General features: G+C 48.5%; 1 protein-coding gene across 1 annotated transcript in view; it reads right to left on the bottom strand.

Annotated features, from left to right (window-relative positions):
• Nucleotides 1–18,386, bottom strand: part of ZSWIM5 (zinc finger SWIM-type containing 5) — a 96,150-nt gene that overhangs the window by 26,285 nt on the left and 51,479 nt on the right. The window contains exon 2 of the mRNA XM_041421743.1: nt 3,029–3,385. Coding sequence (XP_041277677.1) covers nt 3,029–3,385 — 357 coding nt within the window. The remainder of the gene's footprint in view (nt 1–3,028; nt 3,386–18,386) is intronic.

Raw genomic sequence — 18,386 nt, 5'->3', positions numbered from 1 at the left:
TGGGCCCACAGGCACTGTGCCATCTTTAAGCTCTCAGAACAGCGGACAGAACAGGGTGCCAAGGTGGCCACCACAGATGTTCCTCACTCCCTTGGAATCTCAGCTGTTGGATCCAAGCTTTCCAGCTGCAGCTTCTGGTTGCCCCCAGCACTCTACCCACCAGGAGAGACCAAGCAGCCACGAGTCACTTTTGCGGGCACCGTGACATCCTTGCAGCCTTCCTCTGTGCCAGGCAGCCACACTGCTGGCTTTGTCCCCGTGGGGAGGAGCATTGAAACCTACCCCGGTCTCCTCCCTGCAGCTGCCACTCCAGACGCCAAGCGTGGAGGTGCCAGACACGGGAGATGCTCTCGCTGGCACACGCTGCCCTTCGCAGCCAAGGCGCAGGAGCAGAAACGTGACCCACTTCAGCAGGCAGAGGTCAAGTGGGGAGCAGAGCGGCAGGCACACCTAGGCTCTGCTTGGACTGAATCCTTCGGGAACACGCAAGCGCCTTGGCTGCGCTCCAGGACTCCATCATTACTGGATAGTTTGCATTTCCTTCTAGGAAGACAGCCGGGAAGATCGGCACGCGGTGCACAGCCCGCGGCTACAGACTCCTGCAAGGAACAAAGCTCCAGTGCCCGGAGCTGAGCGCGCCAGACAATGGCCAGTAATTTTCTCTGCCATTCAGGCTCTGCAGGAAGAGAAGGAGCATCCATGAAAGCTTTATTTTACAAAATCAGACAGCCCCCTTGCACAAGGGGCATTCCCCAGCCAGCCTGGTGCAAAAACAGCTCCTCAATCCTACACGCTCACCATATAAACAAGGAAAAGAGGAATCTTTTGGGTGACCAGGGGCAGGTGAGGAACACCTGATGCTAATATGAAGCTCAATAGACCTATCCTCAAAAGAAGGAGGGGCAGGGAAAAAAGATGAATTTCCAGAAAGAACATTCTTGCTCCAGGGTGCAGTAACTTCAGGTGTCCAACGCACAAAGTGGGTACTGTTTGGGTTACAGAGACTGGCCTGCCAAAAGACACCTTGGCTCCATCCCCAAGGCTGGGGTGTGACCCCAAGGGTCTGAAATGCACACGGCCAAGAAATGCACATAAAGCTCTACGTAGAGAACAGCTTAAAGAATTACAAATCCCAGGATCAGTGACCCACTAAAAATACATGATCCATAGCTGGGAAGGGCAAGATGGAGGACAAATTTGGATCCACTTCACCTGGAGAGCCCAGAATTCCTCTCCCACAAACAGAGCCCCATGGCTTCAGCCCTTCCTCACCCTGGGGTCAAGCAGATCTGCAGTGTAGTTGGTTGCACTGTGGCTGTGCTCCTAGCAGGACCAAGAGGCAAACCTTGCAACACTGTCTGGGATCAAGAATCAAACCCTGGAGAGCATCACTATGAACTCGAATGTGAAGGGTTTGGAGCCTTCCTTTTCACAGGATGCAACATTTATGAGTTATAGATCACCTTAAGATCAAGTCATCATATAAAGGCTGTTCTGCATCCTCCCCCAGAGTGAGACAAGGCTGCTCTTCTGCTTGCAGTGGTGTTACTCACTTGTGACCAGCTGGACAGCCACAGTGGTGTCAGATAGGTGCCACCCTCTGTGGAGTGACCATGTCTCTGTTGGTTTAAAATCACACACCGGAGTGCGTAAATTTGCACCAAGTTTGAAGGGAGTGAAATTTTTTTTTTTTTTTTTTTAAACCACTTGTAAAAACAAGAAGCAGATACTGAACTGGAGCCAACATCTGTATCTTTGTAAGACTCTCAACCACCAGCCTTTTGCTGACTCTAGAACAATAAATATTCAGAGCCTTAAAAGCTTTACTTCAGTCTGCTTAGGAGAAAGCAGCCTCAAACAATGGCCAAGAAGGGATCTTGCCCAGCCTCAGCTTCAGTAGATTGGTTCAGAGAGGGAATGGCCCTCACCAGATCCTTGCAGCACCATAGCTCCTCATTCTTTTACAATGCCAAAAATTTAAGCCCCCTCCCCCCGCAAAAGCCAGTTACTTAGAGCACAACCACCCATGTGGCAGATCTGGCCCAGCAGAGGAGACAAAGGCCTCTCCCAAGGCAGGAACAGGAACTACCAGATAGAGAGAGATGAACACATCTAAGATCAGAGCCGCCATCACCCCCATGGTGACAGTGAACCTCTGGCCTTACTTTCCTACATGTGGATTCAACTAGTTCAGATGGTATTTTAGGCTGCATATGGGGCTTTTCATCTTCAGAACACTTAACAGGCACGTGTTAATCCCTGCAACGCCCTTCCGTGGCAGATAAGTGTTTATTATCTCTGCTCTACAGCTGGTGGGACTGGCACAGCGGGGAGCTGCTCATTGTTGCAGACCCTGGGCAACCTCAGCTCCTGGGCTCCTTGAAAATACACTGTGGGAGATGCCCAAGAGCCTGGGCCACATCCTGGGCCAGTGGAGCAGGGCTGGGCTGGGCACTGTCCCCCAGATTTCCAGGAGAGGAAGTCAAAAGCATTTTCCAAACACAATGCCCCAGGACACATCTCCATTGCCTTTGTGCAGTAGGTAAGAACAGCAGTGCTCATTTATGATGGGCAAATTAACGCCCACGGAGATTAAATCTTTATCTCCCACCAGCTCAGCCACATCTGACTTAGTGCAGGGCTCAGGCTGACACCGTGTCCCCACGTGCTGGAGGAGCCACATCCCCTCTGCGCCTCCCGCTCCACAGGGTCCCAGCCCCATGTCCTTGGCTTCTCCATTCTACTGTGAGCTGTGCTCTGTGCACCACCAGCCCATCAGTTCTGCCTCTTCCTGCCTGTTGAAGCCCATGTTTGACAGACAAACACATAAAGGAGAGGAGAAGGCACGCTGGGGACACCCCAGCCATGTGGTCCCAACACCCACACATTAACATCAGTGAGACACTGCCAGCTCTTTCTGTGCAGCAAAAGACAACTGTAAAATGAAGGACACCACTGTGGGCACCAAAACCACCACCCCAGCCCCAAACACAGAGTCAGGGTCACCCAGTGAGGAGGGAGGACTTACCGTGCACTTGGTTGATCTCAGAGTTGGATGACAGGATCTCATCAGCCAACTTTTGGGCGGTGGGCAGCACCTCGGTGTGGTGTGCTGTGATCAAATACTGAACAAACTTCTGGAGCTGGTCCCTGTTCATCTGGAAAAGGGTCTCTGAGATGGGAAGACGGAGTTTGACCTGGTCTGGCTTGCGGATCCTGTACAGTGAAAGCGCCACGACGTGAGCGCAGTAAAAAATGTCCTTGTTCCCACAGCCGCACGTCACTGAGGTGATTTTGCAGCGGTCGAAGCTGATGGCCACCTTGTAGGTCATCTCTGGTTCTGTCGCAGTCGCTGGCTCCGTTACTGTTCCACTGAGGTGGAACCCTGGAGAGGGGAAGAAGAAGAGGGAAAGGTCGGGTTAGTTTCCCTCTGACCACAACCACCCATGCCAGCTCTGGCAGGAAGGAAAGCCAAGACTGTTTGTGTGTCTCTCTCATACACCAAGGAGTGCAGCACCCAGCACAGCCCATCCCCGTGGCTTACACCCAGCAACACCCAGCCCGTGTATACAAACACACTTCTGCACCAACACACACACACACAGCCAGACTCATCGGCGAGTTTATTTAACAGCCAAACCCTCAGGGGAAGAGCGAAGCTGCTCGGTTCCCATTTGTTTAAGTATCTCAGACTGTTTCTCTCCTGGGAGTCATTTCCATCCACGCCTCCTTCTCACTGAATTTGCAACTCACATGAGTGAGGGCTGGTAGAAAAAGACCACGTTTGCTTTTCTTTGATGAGGCAGACAAAAAAAATCCACAAACTAAATGCAAAGCAATTCCAACTTTGGTCTCTCAACCAGGTAGAGTGCTCCAGGGCATGGTCACAGCTCTGAGCTCTTCCACACAGTGTAAACAAAGAGCAGGGACAGGAGCTATCCACAGTCCAAACCACAGCTGGGGGAAAACCATTCCCTGAGTTCCACAAATCGTTCACACCAATGTTACAGTGCTCCTGACAGTTCCCATCATGCAGAAAGGGGGTGCAGTACCTTACGGCATAAAGTGTGAGGAAACCCCCCCAGGAAGTAGCTAACACAAGTGAGGAACATGAAATGGGCTCAGGAAGTCCCATGGGTCAAAAGAAACGTGGATGTACCAAGCAAGTGAGGGACTAAATCAGTGAGATAAGACTGACTGACGATGCCTATCAACCTCACTTTGAAGGGAGCCTCAGGGAGTCCTTCTCACCATCCAGCTGCTGAGTGGGTTCAACACCAACACTCTGCACTTGCTCAGCAACCTGGAAAAGGGATATCTTTGTTTCTCACAATCATCTGCCTTGTTCCTCCAAGAGACTGAGGCTGCACCAGGAGCTTAATTAACACGGCCAGGGCAATCCGGTGTCCCCCTGTCAGAACATGGTGTGGGACCTGGCACCTCACACTGCCCATCCCAGCCATCCTCCCTGAGGAGGATGCTCACTTTTCTCCGTGCCACTGCAACCTTATTAAGCCTGTGTATGTACAGGTCCCTGCAGAGCCTGCCATCCCCTCGGAGAAGGCAGCAGACAGCTGAGAGCCCTACAATTAGCGACAGAAAAGGAGAAGGGGTGGGGGGGTGAAGATTAAAATACATTAACTGCATCAAACCCTTGTGCGTTTGCCAGCTCTTACAAAGGCTTTCGGAGACAAATTCTACCAGAGGTTTTTAATAAATGGCATCAAAACCAGCTATTCACTGCCAGTCTCTTTAAAGCCACGCCAAAAACCACATTCAAATCTGATTAAGCGAAGGAGGTCTGCTTTTACTTTAGCGCCGGGGCGGGGGAAAAGCAGACCTGTTCTGCTGCCATCACCCAAAAGCCACCCCATGTGGCCAGCAGAGAGGGAGGGGAGGGATGGACACTTCCCTTCCCTCCCTGCTCGTGGCTGCCGGGAGCAGGAGCAGCGTGGCTCTGGAGGTGCTGGGCTCGGCGCCGCGGGAGCAGCGCGGCCAGGGGCTGACGAGCCTCCCCCTCCACACAAGCCCGTCCCCTGGCAGCCAAACTATATAAATCCAGAGGATAAACTCCAAAGTGTTTATGTTTTACCACTTCTCTGGTTTGCAATGCTTGGCAGGCGGCTCCAACTCACTGCCAGTTTCTCTCTAGTTTACTTTTTGAACAAGTTAAAGGGACTGGAAACCGCGTTCCTGAGCAAGTATGTACGTATATCCTCATACGTATGCCTGCACACACACATATAAAACACTCTAGGACAAATTACTGGCCATAAACACTGCCTTGAAATGCTTACTTTAACAGGACTGTGGGCCAGACCCCACTTGGGGCTAACTGGTGTAAGGCTGGAGGAACTCATTTAACCAAATTATCTGTTTCAGACAGGTATAAGTCTGAAAATCTATCAACTGTGGTCTGATCCAGCCTCTCAAGACAGCATATTTGTTCAGATATTTCTCAGGATATTCTCAGGCATCCCAAAAGCTGTGCTCTCCCATTTGCTCCAAGAGCTGGTCTTCACAATTCAGATCTGGTCTGCACACCAAACAGGACCATTCATTATGTCAACAACAGCCACGTTCACCTGGCACTTGAGCCCCAAGTCAAGTGTTGGTTTAGATTTTAGCTGTGGTGACAGCAGGTCTGTAGGATAAACTAGGAACTCTACAAAACATTTATCAAAAGTTGAGTCAGAAATTAAACACGGGGGAGTGGAAGAGAGATGAGCTGGCAGGAACAGAGGCATTATTTCTGAATATTTACATTAATGTGAGGTCAGACTGCAGCTACCACATTGCAGCCAAGTCTGCACCGCAGCACCCATGGCTCCTGAGCACACAAGCTCAGCAGTGATGTGTATCACAGTCCCAGGGAAGAGTGGTGCCTAAAAGGTAGGGTTTGGTGTGGTTACGTCATCGTCCATCGAAGCACACACTCCTGCTCCACACAGAACACTGGTGCTATCACCAAAAAGCTACAGGTAACCCTGGAAAAGCACAGCTGTCACCGTACCCTCCTCTCTGTTCATCTTGCATCCTAGAAGAAAGAGGCATCCTGGGAGCTGTGATACCAGCACTTCAGTAGAGAGAAACACAGCCCTGATCACCGACATAGGGTCTGGACAGCACTGACAGCAAAGACATACTCTCCTCTGTGTCCTCCCTGTACATTCAATTTAAGACATTCCTACAGCCCAGTGCTTATCTAGGACTTCATCTTCTGTTCTTAACATAAGCTAACTTGGTGTTTGATTTGCTGCCAGCAAAGTGACAGTGCCAGGGATTGAAAACCATGGAAAAGAAATAATTAAATACCATCTTTGTAACTACAGACTCATTATACCCCTCCAGAGTCTAGCTTTGTCCCAAGAACATCACCTTTTCCCTGCCCCAGAACACCCTCTCCTACTTCTACCACAGAAGCTTCCCAGTGGATGTCTCTTTGATCGAGGTTGTAAAAGGAGCTGAGTGTTCATAACTGCCCCAGAAAAAGCACAGAAAGGTGCCATGAATGTCCACAGGCACACAGGGCATGATGAGCTCATCTCTTTGTAATCCCCATCAAATTGGGACGAAACACCAGAGCAAGAACCTTCCTTGTTTTACTGCCACAGGACATTGCACCTCTGATTTAAATTAAAGCAGATCCTAGAATTGTTTTCCAGGAGTTTTTGAGTTCCACACTGGGGAACACATGGGACTTACAAACTTGTCAGCTGGGCAGCACTCTCCTCTTTGGAGATGATAAACCCTACAAGCTGGGAGGAGGATGGATCCACAAAAAATAAAATAAAAAAATCCTGGGCTCTCAAACAGCTACAAAGGATCAAGCCTTTAGCAGGGATCCCAGTGCAGAAGACTTTGCTGTTAGGACAACAGTATTAACATCTCAACAGAAGCATCTTTAACCAAGATGGTGAATTCTTTGATTTCTAAACCTACTTGACCAAAAGGAGCTGTGCAAACTCTTCCAGTTCTGCGAGAGCAGAAAGCCTTTCAACGGGACATCTTTAACCCAGACATCCTCATGCCAACCATCAGGTAAAACCACTAGCCTGTCCTGCAGCTCCATCCTCCCATGAGGCCAGCTGCAAAGACCCCTTGCTTTGTGTCCTTCAGCAAATCACTGAAATAAAGCAAACATTTAGGCTGGTAATATTGAAGTACCTGGAGTCTGGAGACAGGCAGATGCCCAGATGGAAATTTAAATCCCAAAAGCAAGCAAAACCTAAGCACAGCCCCTTCCCTTCTCATAACTATGGCACCAACACCTGCAAGAGAGAGGAGGACTCCTCTACACCCACCACACTAGCTGGGAACCTGAGTGCTCAGCTCTGCTCCCTCTGGCAGTTGCTGCTCACAGCCATCCCTCAGATCTCACACCGCAGCCCAGACTGAAGTCACAGTTGTCATTTGCTAAGTTGTGCCATTCGGAAAAAATGAGCTCTTCCTTCCCAGGCGTGGCAGTCACCTGCCCTTCCCGGTGTGCTGGCACAGTCCTGCAGGGGTGGAAAGCACCACAGAGCTGCAGCCACCTGCAGGACCTAACCCTGAGGATGCTGCACTGGCACTGCAGTGTGAGAGGATGGTGGCCAGTAACACACAGGTAACGTGGGGAACATTTCTTCATTGCACTGTGGTTCTTCTGTCACCTCCACAGGCTTTTCTCTGTCTTTGTGATAACCTTGAAGGGGCAAGGAATGGCTCAGTAGAGGGAAATGTGCACCACATCCATGCCCTGAGCATGGACCACTGGTGGGATGTAGCTAGACCATGTACATAAAGAACTCACAACCACACCTAGCTGTCAAAACCTCAAGTAACCTCCTAGTACTTGAGGCTGATATTTTGGGCAGCCTCTGTTAGGAGCCACGTGATGGAAAGTCCATCCACACAGCTTCCTGAAGGCACCAGCCACATCCCCTTGTATCATAGCCAGAGAGGGGTGGCTGTGGCAGACAGCAGCTTGGCTGCTCACTGCTCTTGTACCTCATGCTCAGCTTCCAGGATTCTCCACCTCTAGCCAGACTAACCCCACTCCAAATCTGTGTTTGGGGAGCTCTGTCTTCAGGCAGGCAGGAGCTCTGTGAAACCAAACGGGAAGGAATAGACAGATATTTATGGGGCTCAGCAGATGTAGACGAGGTAAACTGAAATTCTCTGTGCAAGTTGTATACACTAGGTTAATGTGACCCAAATATGTTTTTTTAAAATTTCCAAACCACAGCGGAAAGTTATTTTAAACTAAAGTGATTCCAAGCTCTTTAGTGATTAAACGGACTGCAGCTCCAGCTCCTAGTGGAAAAACCATTTGTTTTTCCAGTGTGTGAAAGCCATAACTAGCAATGAATAATAATTGCCGCACCCGAGTGTTATTTATAAGCCATTCTCAGTCACATTTCCATGCCTCGAAACAGCAGCTTTCTAAACATGAACTTAAAATCGGTCAATATTTGTAATGTAGACAACACCCACGGGAGGAAGGTGTCGGTGTACTCGGGCGGTGGGAAGCGGAGGTTAGTAAAATCTCCCGAAGCTTTCCAGCTTCTAGATCAATTCCTGCAGCCGGCTGATGCTGACAATTGCTCAGTCCCTGACCTTGCAGTTGGAAAGGAGATGGGCTCATGAACTCATTTGCACATGACAATGCTCCAGCAAAGTGAATCATCTGCCTCCGATAGTAACGAGAGTACGGCGTGCCCCAGCCCTCCCGGGCTCCATTCAACCAGCACAGGGCTGGCCTTTTGTGCTGCCAGTGCAAGAAAGACTCTGCTGAAGATGTGTGCAATTAAACCCACTTTTCTTGTTGCTCTTTTGATTCAGCGGCTCAATGAGAGGCACCCTAGGCAGGTGTTGTCACACACAGATAAAATGTGCCTTTTCAGAGCACTGGCAGACAGAAAGAAAGAGGGTAAGGCTGAATCAATTGCCATTTCTCCCTTGCAAAATAGGGAATCCGGGCTTCCAGCGAGTCAATGAGCAGAGCTGCTATGAGTTTCCATCCTCCCTCCTCTCCACAGCTATTCTGTTTTGTGACCGCAGGCAAAGGTGCTGCTGTTGAGACAGACTTTGGCAGGGATGAAGGAGGGAGGCGATGGCTGGCCAGGAGGAAGCCGCCCCAGCAGAACACAGCCACACTTCTGCTGCTAAAAGATTTCCCCCTGCAGCACTCCTCCCTGTCCCTACCATACTCCTTGTCCTTGCCCAGTCATTATCATCCTGGAAAAGCACCTCCACTTTCACAGAGCTAACAAAGACCATTAATATCACCCCAGGAAGGAGGCATGCCCACAGCTGAGCTGCCGCAGGAGCAGCCGAAACAAAGGGATATGGATGAGTTGGAGAGTATGCACCATGTCTGCAAGGGTCCCCACACATACCTATGGCCTCAGGCACCAACTACCACAGGTTTGGGAGAAATACTCTTCTATCACCTCTCCAGGTAGGCCAGGGAAGAAGCAAGAGCTGCAGCTGTAAACAGGAGATGGAATGGGGCTGTTTGTGCTGGAGGGAGCCGTAAGCTCCTCGGAGCAGCTGAGTAAGCTGGAGGGACGCTCTCTCTGCCATCTGCTCTGATCCCACAACACCTCCTGCAAATGAAGAGTCAATCCGCTGGTTTCTATCCCTGTTAACCTCTAATCAGCCAAGAGGACCGGCCTCTGCCTTGCTCTTTATCCGAGCCAGCTAATGCGTGAAGCACACCGCGCTTCCCATCTGCTCCAGCATTACTAGAGTTAAAGGACAAAGCCGTTTCCCTGTCCCGAGCATTCACTTACACAGATGCCCTTGTATTAACTCAATTTCTCAGTGATTTCCATTATTACCCTTACGAGATTTCTGGTGTTTGTTTATCTAGGAGCCTGAAATGGAGGTTTTCCCCTCCCCCTACCCAGCTCAGGGGCTTGGCTGGCCCAAGGCCATGCTCCAGACAACCAGTCCTAATCTGTGATTTTACCCAAAAGCATTACAAAATGTTCTCCATTTTCTCCCCAGCCTGGAGTGCTCTTTGTTGCCCATAAAATTCTTAAGAACCAGGTTTTTTGGGTCTTTGTTGCCAGTCCCAAAGCCAAGACCATCCCACCCAGCATCACCTTCCACACTCTTCCAACACCTGCCCACAAATGGGTTTTTCATCTATCCAGATGTACAACCCTCGCTCTGAAGACATACGGTTTGGGCAAAAAAGAAAAAATACAACCAGTTTTAAAGCTTGGACTGATTTCCTCTGCTAAGGTATAGCCTTGCAAGCCGAATTCCTCTGCTAGCAGGTCAGATCCAACCAATCTAAATGATGGTTCTGAAGTAAGAGAAAGGGCTTGAAGAGAGGATGACTTCACTGCATCTTGGTTAACATGTGCTGTCCACACAATAACTAGTGGCAAAATGCTGTCAAGCCTCTCTTTACTGCTACAGCTTAACTTAGAGGCATCTTGAATACAAAGACTTTTCTTACAAAAATCAGAAATGTGAGAAAGGTGAAGATGTGCAGTACATTTTAAAGCAGAAGCAGTGAATGCAGCATCCCTACGGTTAAGGGAGAAAAAGCAACACATTTCTGTGACCATCCCCAAAGCATCCAGCCCTCTCCTCTTCTCCCTGTGCTTACAAGTGCCTATATCCAAACAAGGAGCAACATGGTTCCTTGTTGCAGCTCAGGTGTTTGCCCAGCAGACGCAGGGTTATTTTCAAGCATGAAAGAATATATCCACAGGGAGGAAATTCACTTTTGCCGCAGCTTCCGGGCTCATGCGTGCCATCAGTTGGAACTGCCACAAAGCAAACGCAGCCCCGTGCTGTCACCACCTCGGGAGCCTCAAGGAAATTGATGGGAGATGCCAAAACTCACACACGAGACTCAGATGGGGTCATCTCCTGACTTCAATGAAGCCACCCAGATTTCCAACAGCTGAGAAGCTGGCTTCTAGCACATAAAAGGGTTCTAATTAGGAACTGCCTCTTATCCCTTCATGCAAGTGTCACCGTGATGGGATCACTGAACTTCACCACAGTCAAAAGCAAACGGAGCAGTGCTCTTCCCTTCATCGCCTTTTTAATGTGGCGATTCACAGAGCTCTTACCGCCACAAAAACATAATCCCAACCTTAAAGCAAAGTGCTTCCTATGCCAGAGCCCTTAACGCATTGCTCCTGGCTTAAAGGCTCCTTCCTGAGTGGCCTCTGCCTGTGGAAGAAGTTGACCCAGAGCCATGGACATCCTTTTCTCTCGAGGTATCTGCTCACCTTGCTGACCTGCTTTTCCTAGACACAACCTCCCTCCTGAATTGGCCGCTTTTCCAGGACTTAGCCTGAGGCTGGGGAGAAGCTTTGCATTTTGTCTCCAAACATGCAAAGATAAACTGCATTCAATGCATATTTTACCATTTAAAGCTGCCTCAGGAATGGGCCATCTTCAAATCAAAACACAAATTCAATTTACCAATATCGAAAAACAAAAGCAAAACCAAGCCTGAGAACCTTCTGACTTGTTTTTCCCCACATTTTGGTTTTGCATAGGGCAGAACTAGCTTAACAAGGACCAGAATCAAACCAGGGCATCACACAGCGATGGAGGGAAGCAGGACACCACCCTGAAACTCCCTGAGACACCAGACCTTAAAATAGCAGCTCTACAATTTATAGGGAAGTTATTAGTTATGATTTTCCTGGCCCTCAGACGCCTTCCGAGGGAATGAGGCAGCCTAGATTCAATACGAAAATCTGCTCCAAATTCTTCCCCAAAAAGACACTTTTTCCACTAAGAATAGCTCTTTCATTTTTAAGAGAGCATAAAGTCTGACTTTCTAAGTCACTGGCAGTGTTGTTAAATGAGCACTGTATTTACAAAGCATTTCAACAGCATTTCTGGTAATGGTCTCAGTAACAAATTTGTTGAAAAGGTCAATTAACTTCCTTCTGAGAACCTCACTTCTAAGCACAGAAAATGGCTTTGCATTAGAACTGCCTCCCCAAAGTGGAAAAAACTCTAAGGTGACACCATTTTGCCATTTCCACTCTCAACTCCCCATTCAGGAGCTGAGCACAGATCCCAGGAGAATGCACCAGGATGACTTCCCTCTCCTGCTGACTTTTACAGCCCTTATTTAGAATAAACCCATCTCTTTTTTTTTGTTTTTTACATTTATATGTATATGATTTCACTAAGGAGACCACAGACACAGACTTTATACTGCAGAAATATTATTATACTTAAACAGCTTAGCTCACTTCAGCAACTTCACAAAAACTTGGCCATTTCCTCCCCTCTCCGGCCCCCAAACCAATAAAGCTTAAATTCTGGAGTTTATTTGGGCTGCTCCATATAGGGAAATTATCTGCTCATTGCAGAATAAATTATTCAGCAATTGCTATTCCAGATCAGCCTCCTCTGTTGACATTTTATTCCAGAATAATTTCTGGAAACTCTGTGAGTAGATTTCTGAAGAAAGGGACCTCAATTCCAGGACAGGGAGTTATCCAAATACCTGCTGGCACACCAGTGGCTGGTCACCATCCCATGGTGAGAGCCTTGACCAGGGCCATCCTAGAAGAGGAAATGAGAGATGGTATCAAGTTTGGGAAGACTGACTGCTGTATTTCAACATCCAGCCAAAAGTGAGGAGAAGGAAAGGCGCAGACCTTGATTTCATGTGAATTTTTTTTCAGCTTTCTTTCAATCTGTAAATTGCAAAGCAAGAGGAACGATCCAGGAAGAGGCTGGAGGACCTTGCATCACAAGGTGTAGCATCAGGAGGGTGGCACAGCTTTTATCCATCATGCAAGTAAAGCGTTGAGGGTATTTGAGAAGCACCAACTCGGACAGTGGAGAGCCCTGGCAGAGCTTCTACATGTGCTGTGGCAGTTTCCAAGCCCAACTCAATCTGCTGGTGGATGTTTTGTGCCTCTTCCACATGGACCAGGGTTTTTTAGGGTATCCTCCAGTACCACCAAACTATGCATTACATCCAACACTACTCAGAGTAAGCTGCATGGAGCCCAGAGGCCGTGCCTGAGCAGCCAAACTCACTGCCATCTCCTGGGCACAACCATTTCCACAATCCCCACAAATGGCTCCCTGGTACAAACACCACCACGCACGAAGCTCAACACACTTCAGAGGGCAACAGCAAAGCAGTGTGTTCATGCACTGTAAGGAAAATCAAAGAGGGATAAGACCAACCCAAGCGAGGCAACCACATAAAAGCCCTCAGCTGCCAGCATGTCCTCTCTGGTGAGACCCCACAGCGAAGTTCTGGGTCATGGCTGATGAGCAGCCAAATTTCCCCATTCTGCAGGACCAAAACCCTCTGCAGAACAGTCAACACGCTTTAAATAACACTTTAAAAACCCTTTTGATCACATTAGTCTTCACATGACCTTTCTGAGAAGTCAGGAAGGCAGCGGGAGGTCTGCAGAGCAGAGACTTCCCCAGCAGCCCTCCTCGCTTGAAAGGAATGTGGTTGGGAGACAGATGCCTGACAAAGATGCTCTGCTCTCCTGCATCAGCAGTTTTCACCATCTTCAGCACGCAGGCATTTCAGGAAAAGCAGATTCCCGTGCAGTGATTTTAAGCCCCTCAGCACTACCCTTCCTCCTTCTGGACACACACTGTCCCCAGCATCTTCCAGCCACACATCACCAACCTCTGCTTTAGCAAGGAGCAAGCAACTGGAAAGCTGTCCTAGAAGAGCCACCATGCACAGGAAAACACGAGCCCTCCTGCTTTTCAAGTCCAAGATGACTCCACAGCTCCACAGCCTTCAAAAACACAAAGGGCCACAAAAGCTGATACCCAGGGAAACAGGAGCCATCGCTCTTGCTGGGTCAGGAGCAGTGTAGAGGCTGCCTCTGCAGAACTCATGTTTCTCATTAAAAACTTCACAGATTTTTTTTTTCCCCTGGAAAAACATTGTTATTCAACCCACAGCCTAGACTGCAGGCTCCTCCGTTTGCTTTTGATGCAGTGCAAACATCTAAAATGACACCATGTAATGACAAGATCTGTCATCGGGATGGCTGGGGCTACAGTAGAAAGAAAAACAAAGGAACGATCCTTTCCTTCTCCCTAGAATTCAACACAATTAAAACAAAAGGAAACCTATACTGTGAAGTTAATGCTAAAATACAAAGGATTGAAGGGAAAAGTGAAAAGTGTGATGTGAAAAATTTAGTGGTGGTTTTCTTCCATTATGTGGCATGAGGCCTTTTTGGAAGTGGATGGAGGGTCTCCAGCTCCTCTAAACATAGATCTATTTCAGTAATTAAGTTCTCTTACAAAGAGGGAAAGGGCTGCAATATCTCAGATAACTATCTGTGGGTGAAATTCCACCTCTGCAGCCTCTTGAAGCTCCTGGTTAGCCCCCATTCTCTATGGGACAAGCCAGGCACAGCTCCCTGGTAGCAGACACAGTATGTACCAAAGGGTTATCAGCACATTCATGACAATTTGGAACAGGAAGCAACCAAAAATGCAGTCAGCATAATGGGAAAGAAATAAAGTAAAAAAGCAAAACCAGATGAGCAACTAGGAACTGACTCCTCTCTTCCCTTTGAAAAGGGAAGCCAGTAATTTGAGAGAAGGTGGTTTTACCCACAATCTCAGCAAACGGTTTTAGGAGTCGCCTAATAATCACATAACCTAAGTATTATACAGTACTCCCACTTAAGAGATGGGAAAACATTGTGGGAAAATCTTCCCCTGACCCTGGAAAGCAGGTCCGTAGGCACACCCAGAAAAGGAGGAGCAAGTCCCGCACTGTGAGTGACATGTCCTGGCTTGATGTGGTTTCTGTTCTGGTCAGATGGCAGAGTGCACCTGAGGAGCTGCACCCTGCTATTTTTCCTGCTCCATGCTGAGCAGAAACAGAGTCCCTCCCCCCCCCCCGTCTGGGAAACCAAGAGGGGTCTGGCAGCAAATGGAGGGCAAGGGAACAGTGGCTGGGAAGTAGTGAACAAGCTTGCAAGGAATCCATGCTCCACTGCTGTCTCTCCAGGAAGGAAACCTCCAGCCCTGCCTTACCCCCAGACATCCTCCTAAGGCTCAGCCTGCAATATCTGCGAGGTTTTAGGTAAACTCCCGTGTTTGGGCTTTCTGGGAACGACTGACTAAATATGGTGCTTCACTGCAAAATAAATTGCTCTAATGAGAGTTGTCAGGGCTGATGATGCCCTCACTAAGATGACACCTGCAAACGTATCTGTGCATACTGCCCTGATGCTGGATGCTGCTAAACCCCACTTCCACAGCTGCTTAGCAAGTCCCACAGTTTGCCACAACGACTGTGTGTATGCCATTAATTACCCTCACACTTAGATTTTGCAGGTGAGGAGCAGACAGGAGATAACACACAGGTCATTTCCTCCTCCAGGAGGTGCCACCTCAACCTCTGATGGGCCCTTGAAAGTTCCTGCCAGGATGCCAACCTGTAACACAAGCCACTGAACAACCACTATCAAACCATTTGCAGTGGAAAAGCCCCAGTCTGTGGAGCCACATGAGAAGCCTGGTTATCACAGGCACTTGGAGAAGATGCAAACATGATCTTGAAACCACCAAGGCACAGAAATTAAACTCAGTTTGCTTTCCAAAGCCTGTAACATTTCAAGCAGATGCAACTGCTTTTGTCATGGCTTATGGCTTCTGAGTAACTTGAGGTGCTCAGGTAAGTTAACATCAGCCTGATGCACAGCCAGACTCCACCATCACCTCCACACTCCCACAGAAGGGGTATGCATGACCCTTAGGCCAAGGTCACCTCCAAACCAAACACAGCATCACCTCGGGTGGGTGTCTGAAGGAAGCAGCTGTGGGTTTCTGGCATCTACAGGGAGCTGGGACCTGACTGGCACCACACACCAAATGACGATGCTCGCCTGGAGGACCAACACTAGGATTGCCCAGTGATACACAGGGAAGATGTGTCTGTCCAGTTGTGCTGGGTTTCAAATTTACCCAGAGCTAAAGGAGATGAGACCTTCAAAGTTCCCAGAAAGACCAATTTCATTCTCCCTGAGCCCTTGCTCAGAGAACTACTTGCAAAACTTCACACCCATCTCTTATGTGCACAGGGAATGGTCAACCTTTACGGGCTCTGACACCGATGCACTCACCTCAGCATCAAACAGTCCTTCAACAAAACACACGCCAAATTGCAATGATTCCAACCCTCAGTAGCCTCTCTCTATGAAGAGCAACTGCCATTACTTCTTAATAGATTATACTTTCTACTTGTTGTTTCCCCCAGGAACCAGTTCCCACTCGGTACAGGATGGAAACCCCACAGACCTCTATGTTATGTTGAGGGCTCAGTCACTTTTGAGGGGAGGAAGCACCAAATTTTGGACCTAGCAGGTGAAATGCAAATAAAAATAGACATTTTAAAATAAAAGCTAAATGCATCTGAGTGATGAGTGCATATGTCTACAGGCTGCTCTCACAGATCATGACCTTGACATCTCGCAGAGGAGGTGCAATCTTTGACAATCAATTCAGCTCCTTGTTTAGAGAAACTGCTCTGTTAAACCTAGAGATGAACTCAGCATGGATGGAGAGACCAACACTTCCCAGGAGAGCTGAAAGCAGTCTCACTCCATTCAGTCAACAAGCAGGTGATGCTCGTGGGTGGAACTGGAAGAACAAAACTCTTCAGTACAGTTTCCTACGTCATCTACAGTGAGAAGAAATGGTTGGAAGGATGATGAGGAGCAGAGTTCCCTTCATGCTCACAATGTACATTTGCAAAGGCAAAACATCATATGTGGATTTTCCACCCATGCAACAGCCGCTCCAACAGCCTTGCTTTCAATCATCCCCCCCTGTTTCTCCAGTCACAAGGGAAGAATCAAAAATGGCTGTTTCCAGCCCAGTACAAGTTATCAACTGCACCACTACACCAGCACAAAGGAAATTATGTTCACAGTATATCCAGCATTTGTGCAGACAGGAGTACATGGGACATAAAAGGGAAAGAAAACTCACAGCAGGTAATCAGGACACCTAAAATACAAGTGGCAGGTCTGCAGTCATGGCTGCCTTCAGTCCTGGGGGTTTGCTAAAAACTAACTTGATTTTAAGTGATCAGTGCAGAGCAACAGCACTGAGGATGCCCCTGGGGCAGTCGCAATCTAGGGTGCCATGAAGCCCTTATTCCTCAGCCTCCCCCTTAATGAAGGTGTGAAACCTCATATTAGCTTCTTATCATCTCCAACCACACTACTGTAAGAACCACAGCTTTGAGAGCTCTGTGCCACCAAGAGACATTGCTGGATTCAGGCAATGGGTATGAAGTGTGCTGGGGTGAGAAACCCCCACACCTGCAAGTCTGAGTGAACTAAACTAAAAAGAAATGGAAACCAAATCCCCTGTGACCACTGCAGACTCTGTGAAGTTCAGCCAATCCCAGCTGTTGTTCTCTTCTCCGCTGCACCACAGCAGTCATGGGATTGTCCTGGTCACACCTTTGCAATCCTCAAGCCAAATGCTTGGGAAATGCTATTCCAGTTCAACACCTCTGGGAGATGTGATGACTGAAGGGTCACCGGTTGACATCTCCAAGCTGTCCTGCAGCAAGCAGACAGAGGAAACAGCGGGGTGAAGGCTGGCACAAGTAACAAAGCCAGCATGGAGCAGTCCAGCCTCCTGCTACTCCACCTCTCACTGTTCACCCAGCTCCTCCACACCCAGGGTGGGCTACAGACATCACCCAGTATCCAAGGCAGATGCTGGATCTAGCTACCACCACTGAAGACACCAATTAAACTCACCTTGAAATTTTTGGCTTCCTGTATCTGTGTCAACTGGATAGTTAAGCTGACACCTTTGCACATTCTCTTTGTCTGGAGCCAACAGATCAATCTGCCTCAAATACAGGAGATCTCTTTTTAACACTCCAAAGCTAATGAAAAAAATCCCCTCTGGTGAAAGAAAAACACTGGATCAGAGAAGTTTTATTAGCCCTTAACCATGTAAAGTTGGAAGTTCATCCCCTGTTTAATTCTAATACTCCAACTCTGTTAAACATTAACTGTATAAATAATCAAATACTTCACATGACAGAGTCATACTTCCAATATGGGGCAAATAACCCAGAGGGTAATGAAGGGTGTAGTCTTCTGGTCTGAAGGATTTCCAGCACTCTCCAAAAAGCAGAACAAAGACAGTCCCTTCCCCCTCCTCTGCCTTCAAAGCAAAAGCTTTGATTCACTTGGGGAGACCACATCAAGCCAGAGCAGAGGCATGCAAGTGATGTATCTCATCATTCCCCTCTGCTCCAGAGACACACGTGAAACCACCAGCCACTGTGTGGTCTCAGCCTCCTCCAACAACCTGCATCCACTCCTAAAACACCCAGCTCGCCCTGGTCCTGCTGGCTGGCAAGTCCTGAGAATCCT

The sequence above is a fragment of the Onychostruthus taczanowskii genome, unplaced genomic scaffold (assembly GCF_017590055.1).
Source record: "Onychostruthus taczanowskii isolate IOZ18803 unplaced genomic scaffold, ASM1759005v1 scaffold7, whole genome shotgun sequence".
NCBI lineage: Eukaryota > Metazoa > Chordata > Aves > Passeriformes > Passeridae > Onychostruthus > Onychostruthus taczanowskii.
The sequence above is the reverse complement of the archived record's forward strand: the minus strand, read 5'-3'. Positions and strand labels throughout refer to the sequence as shown.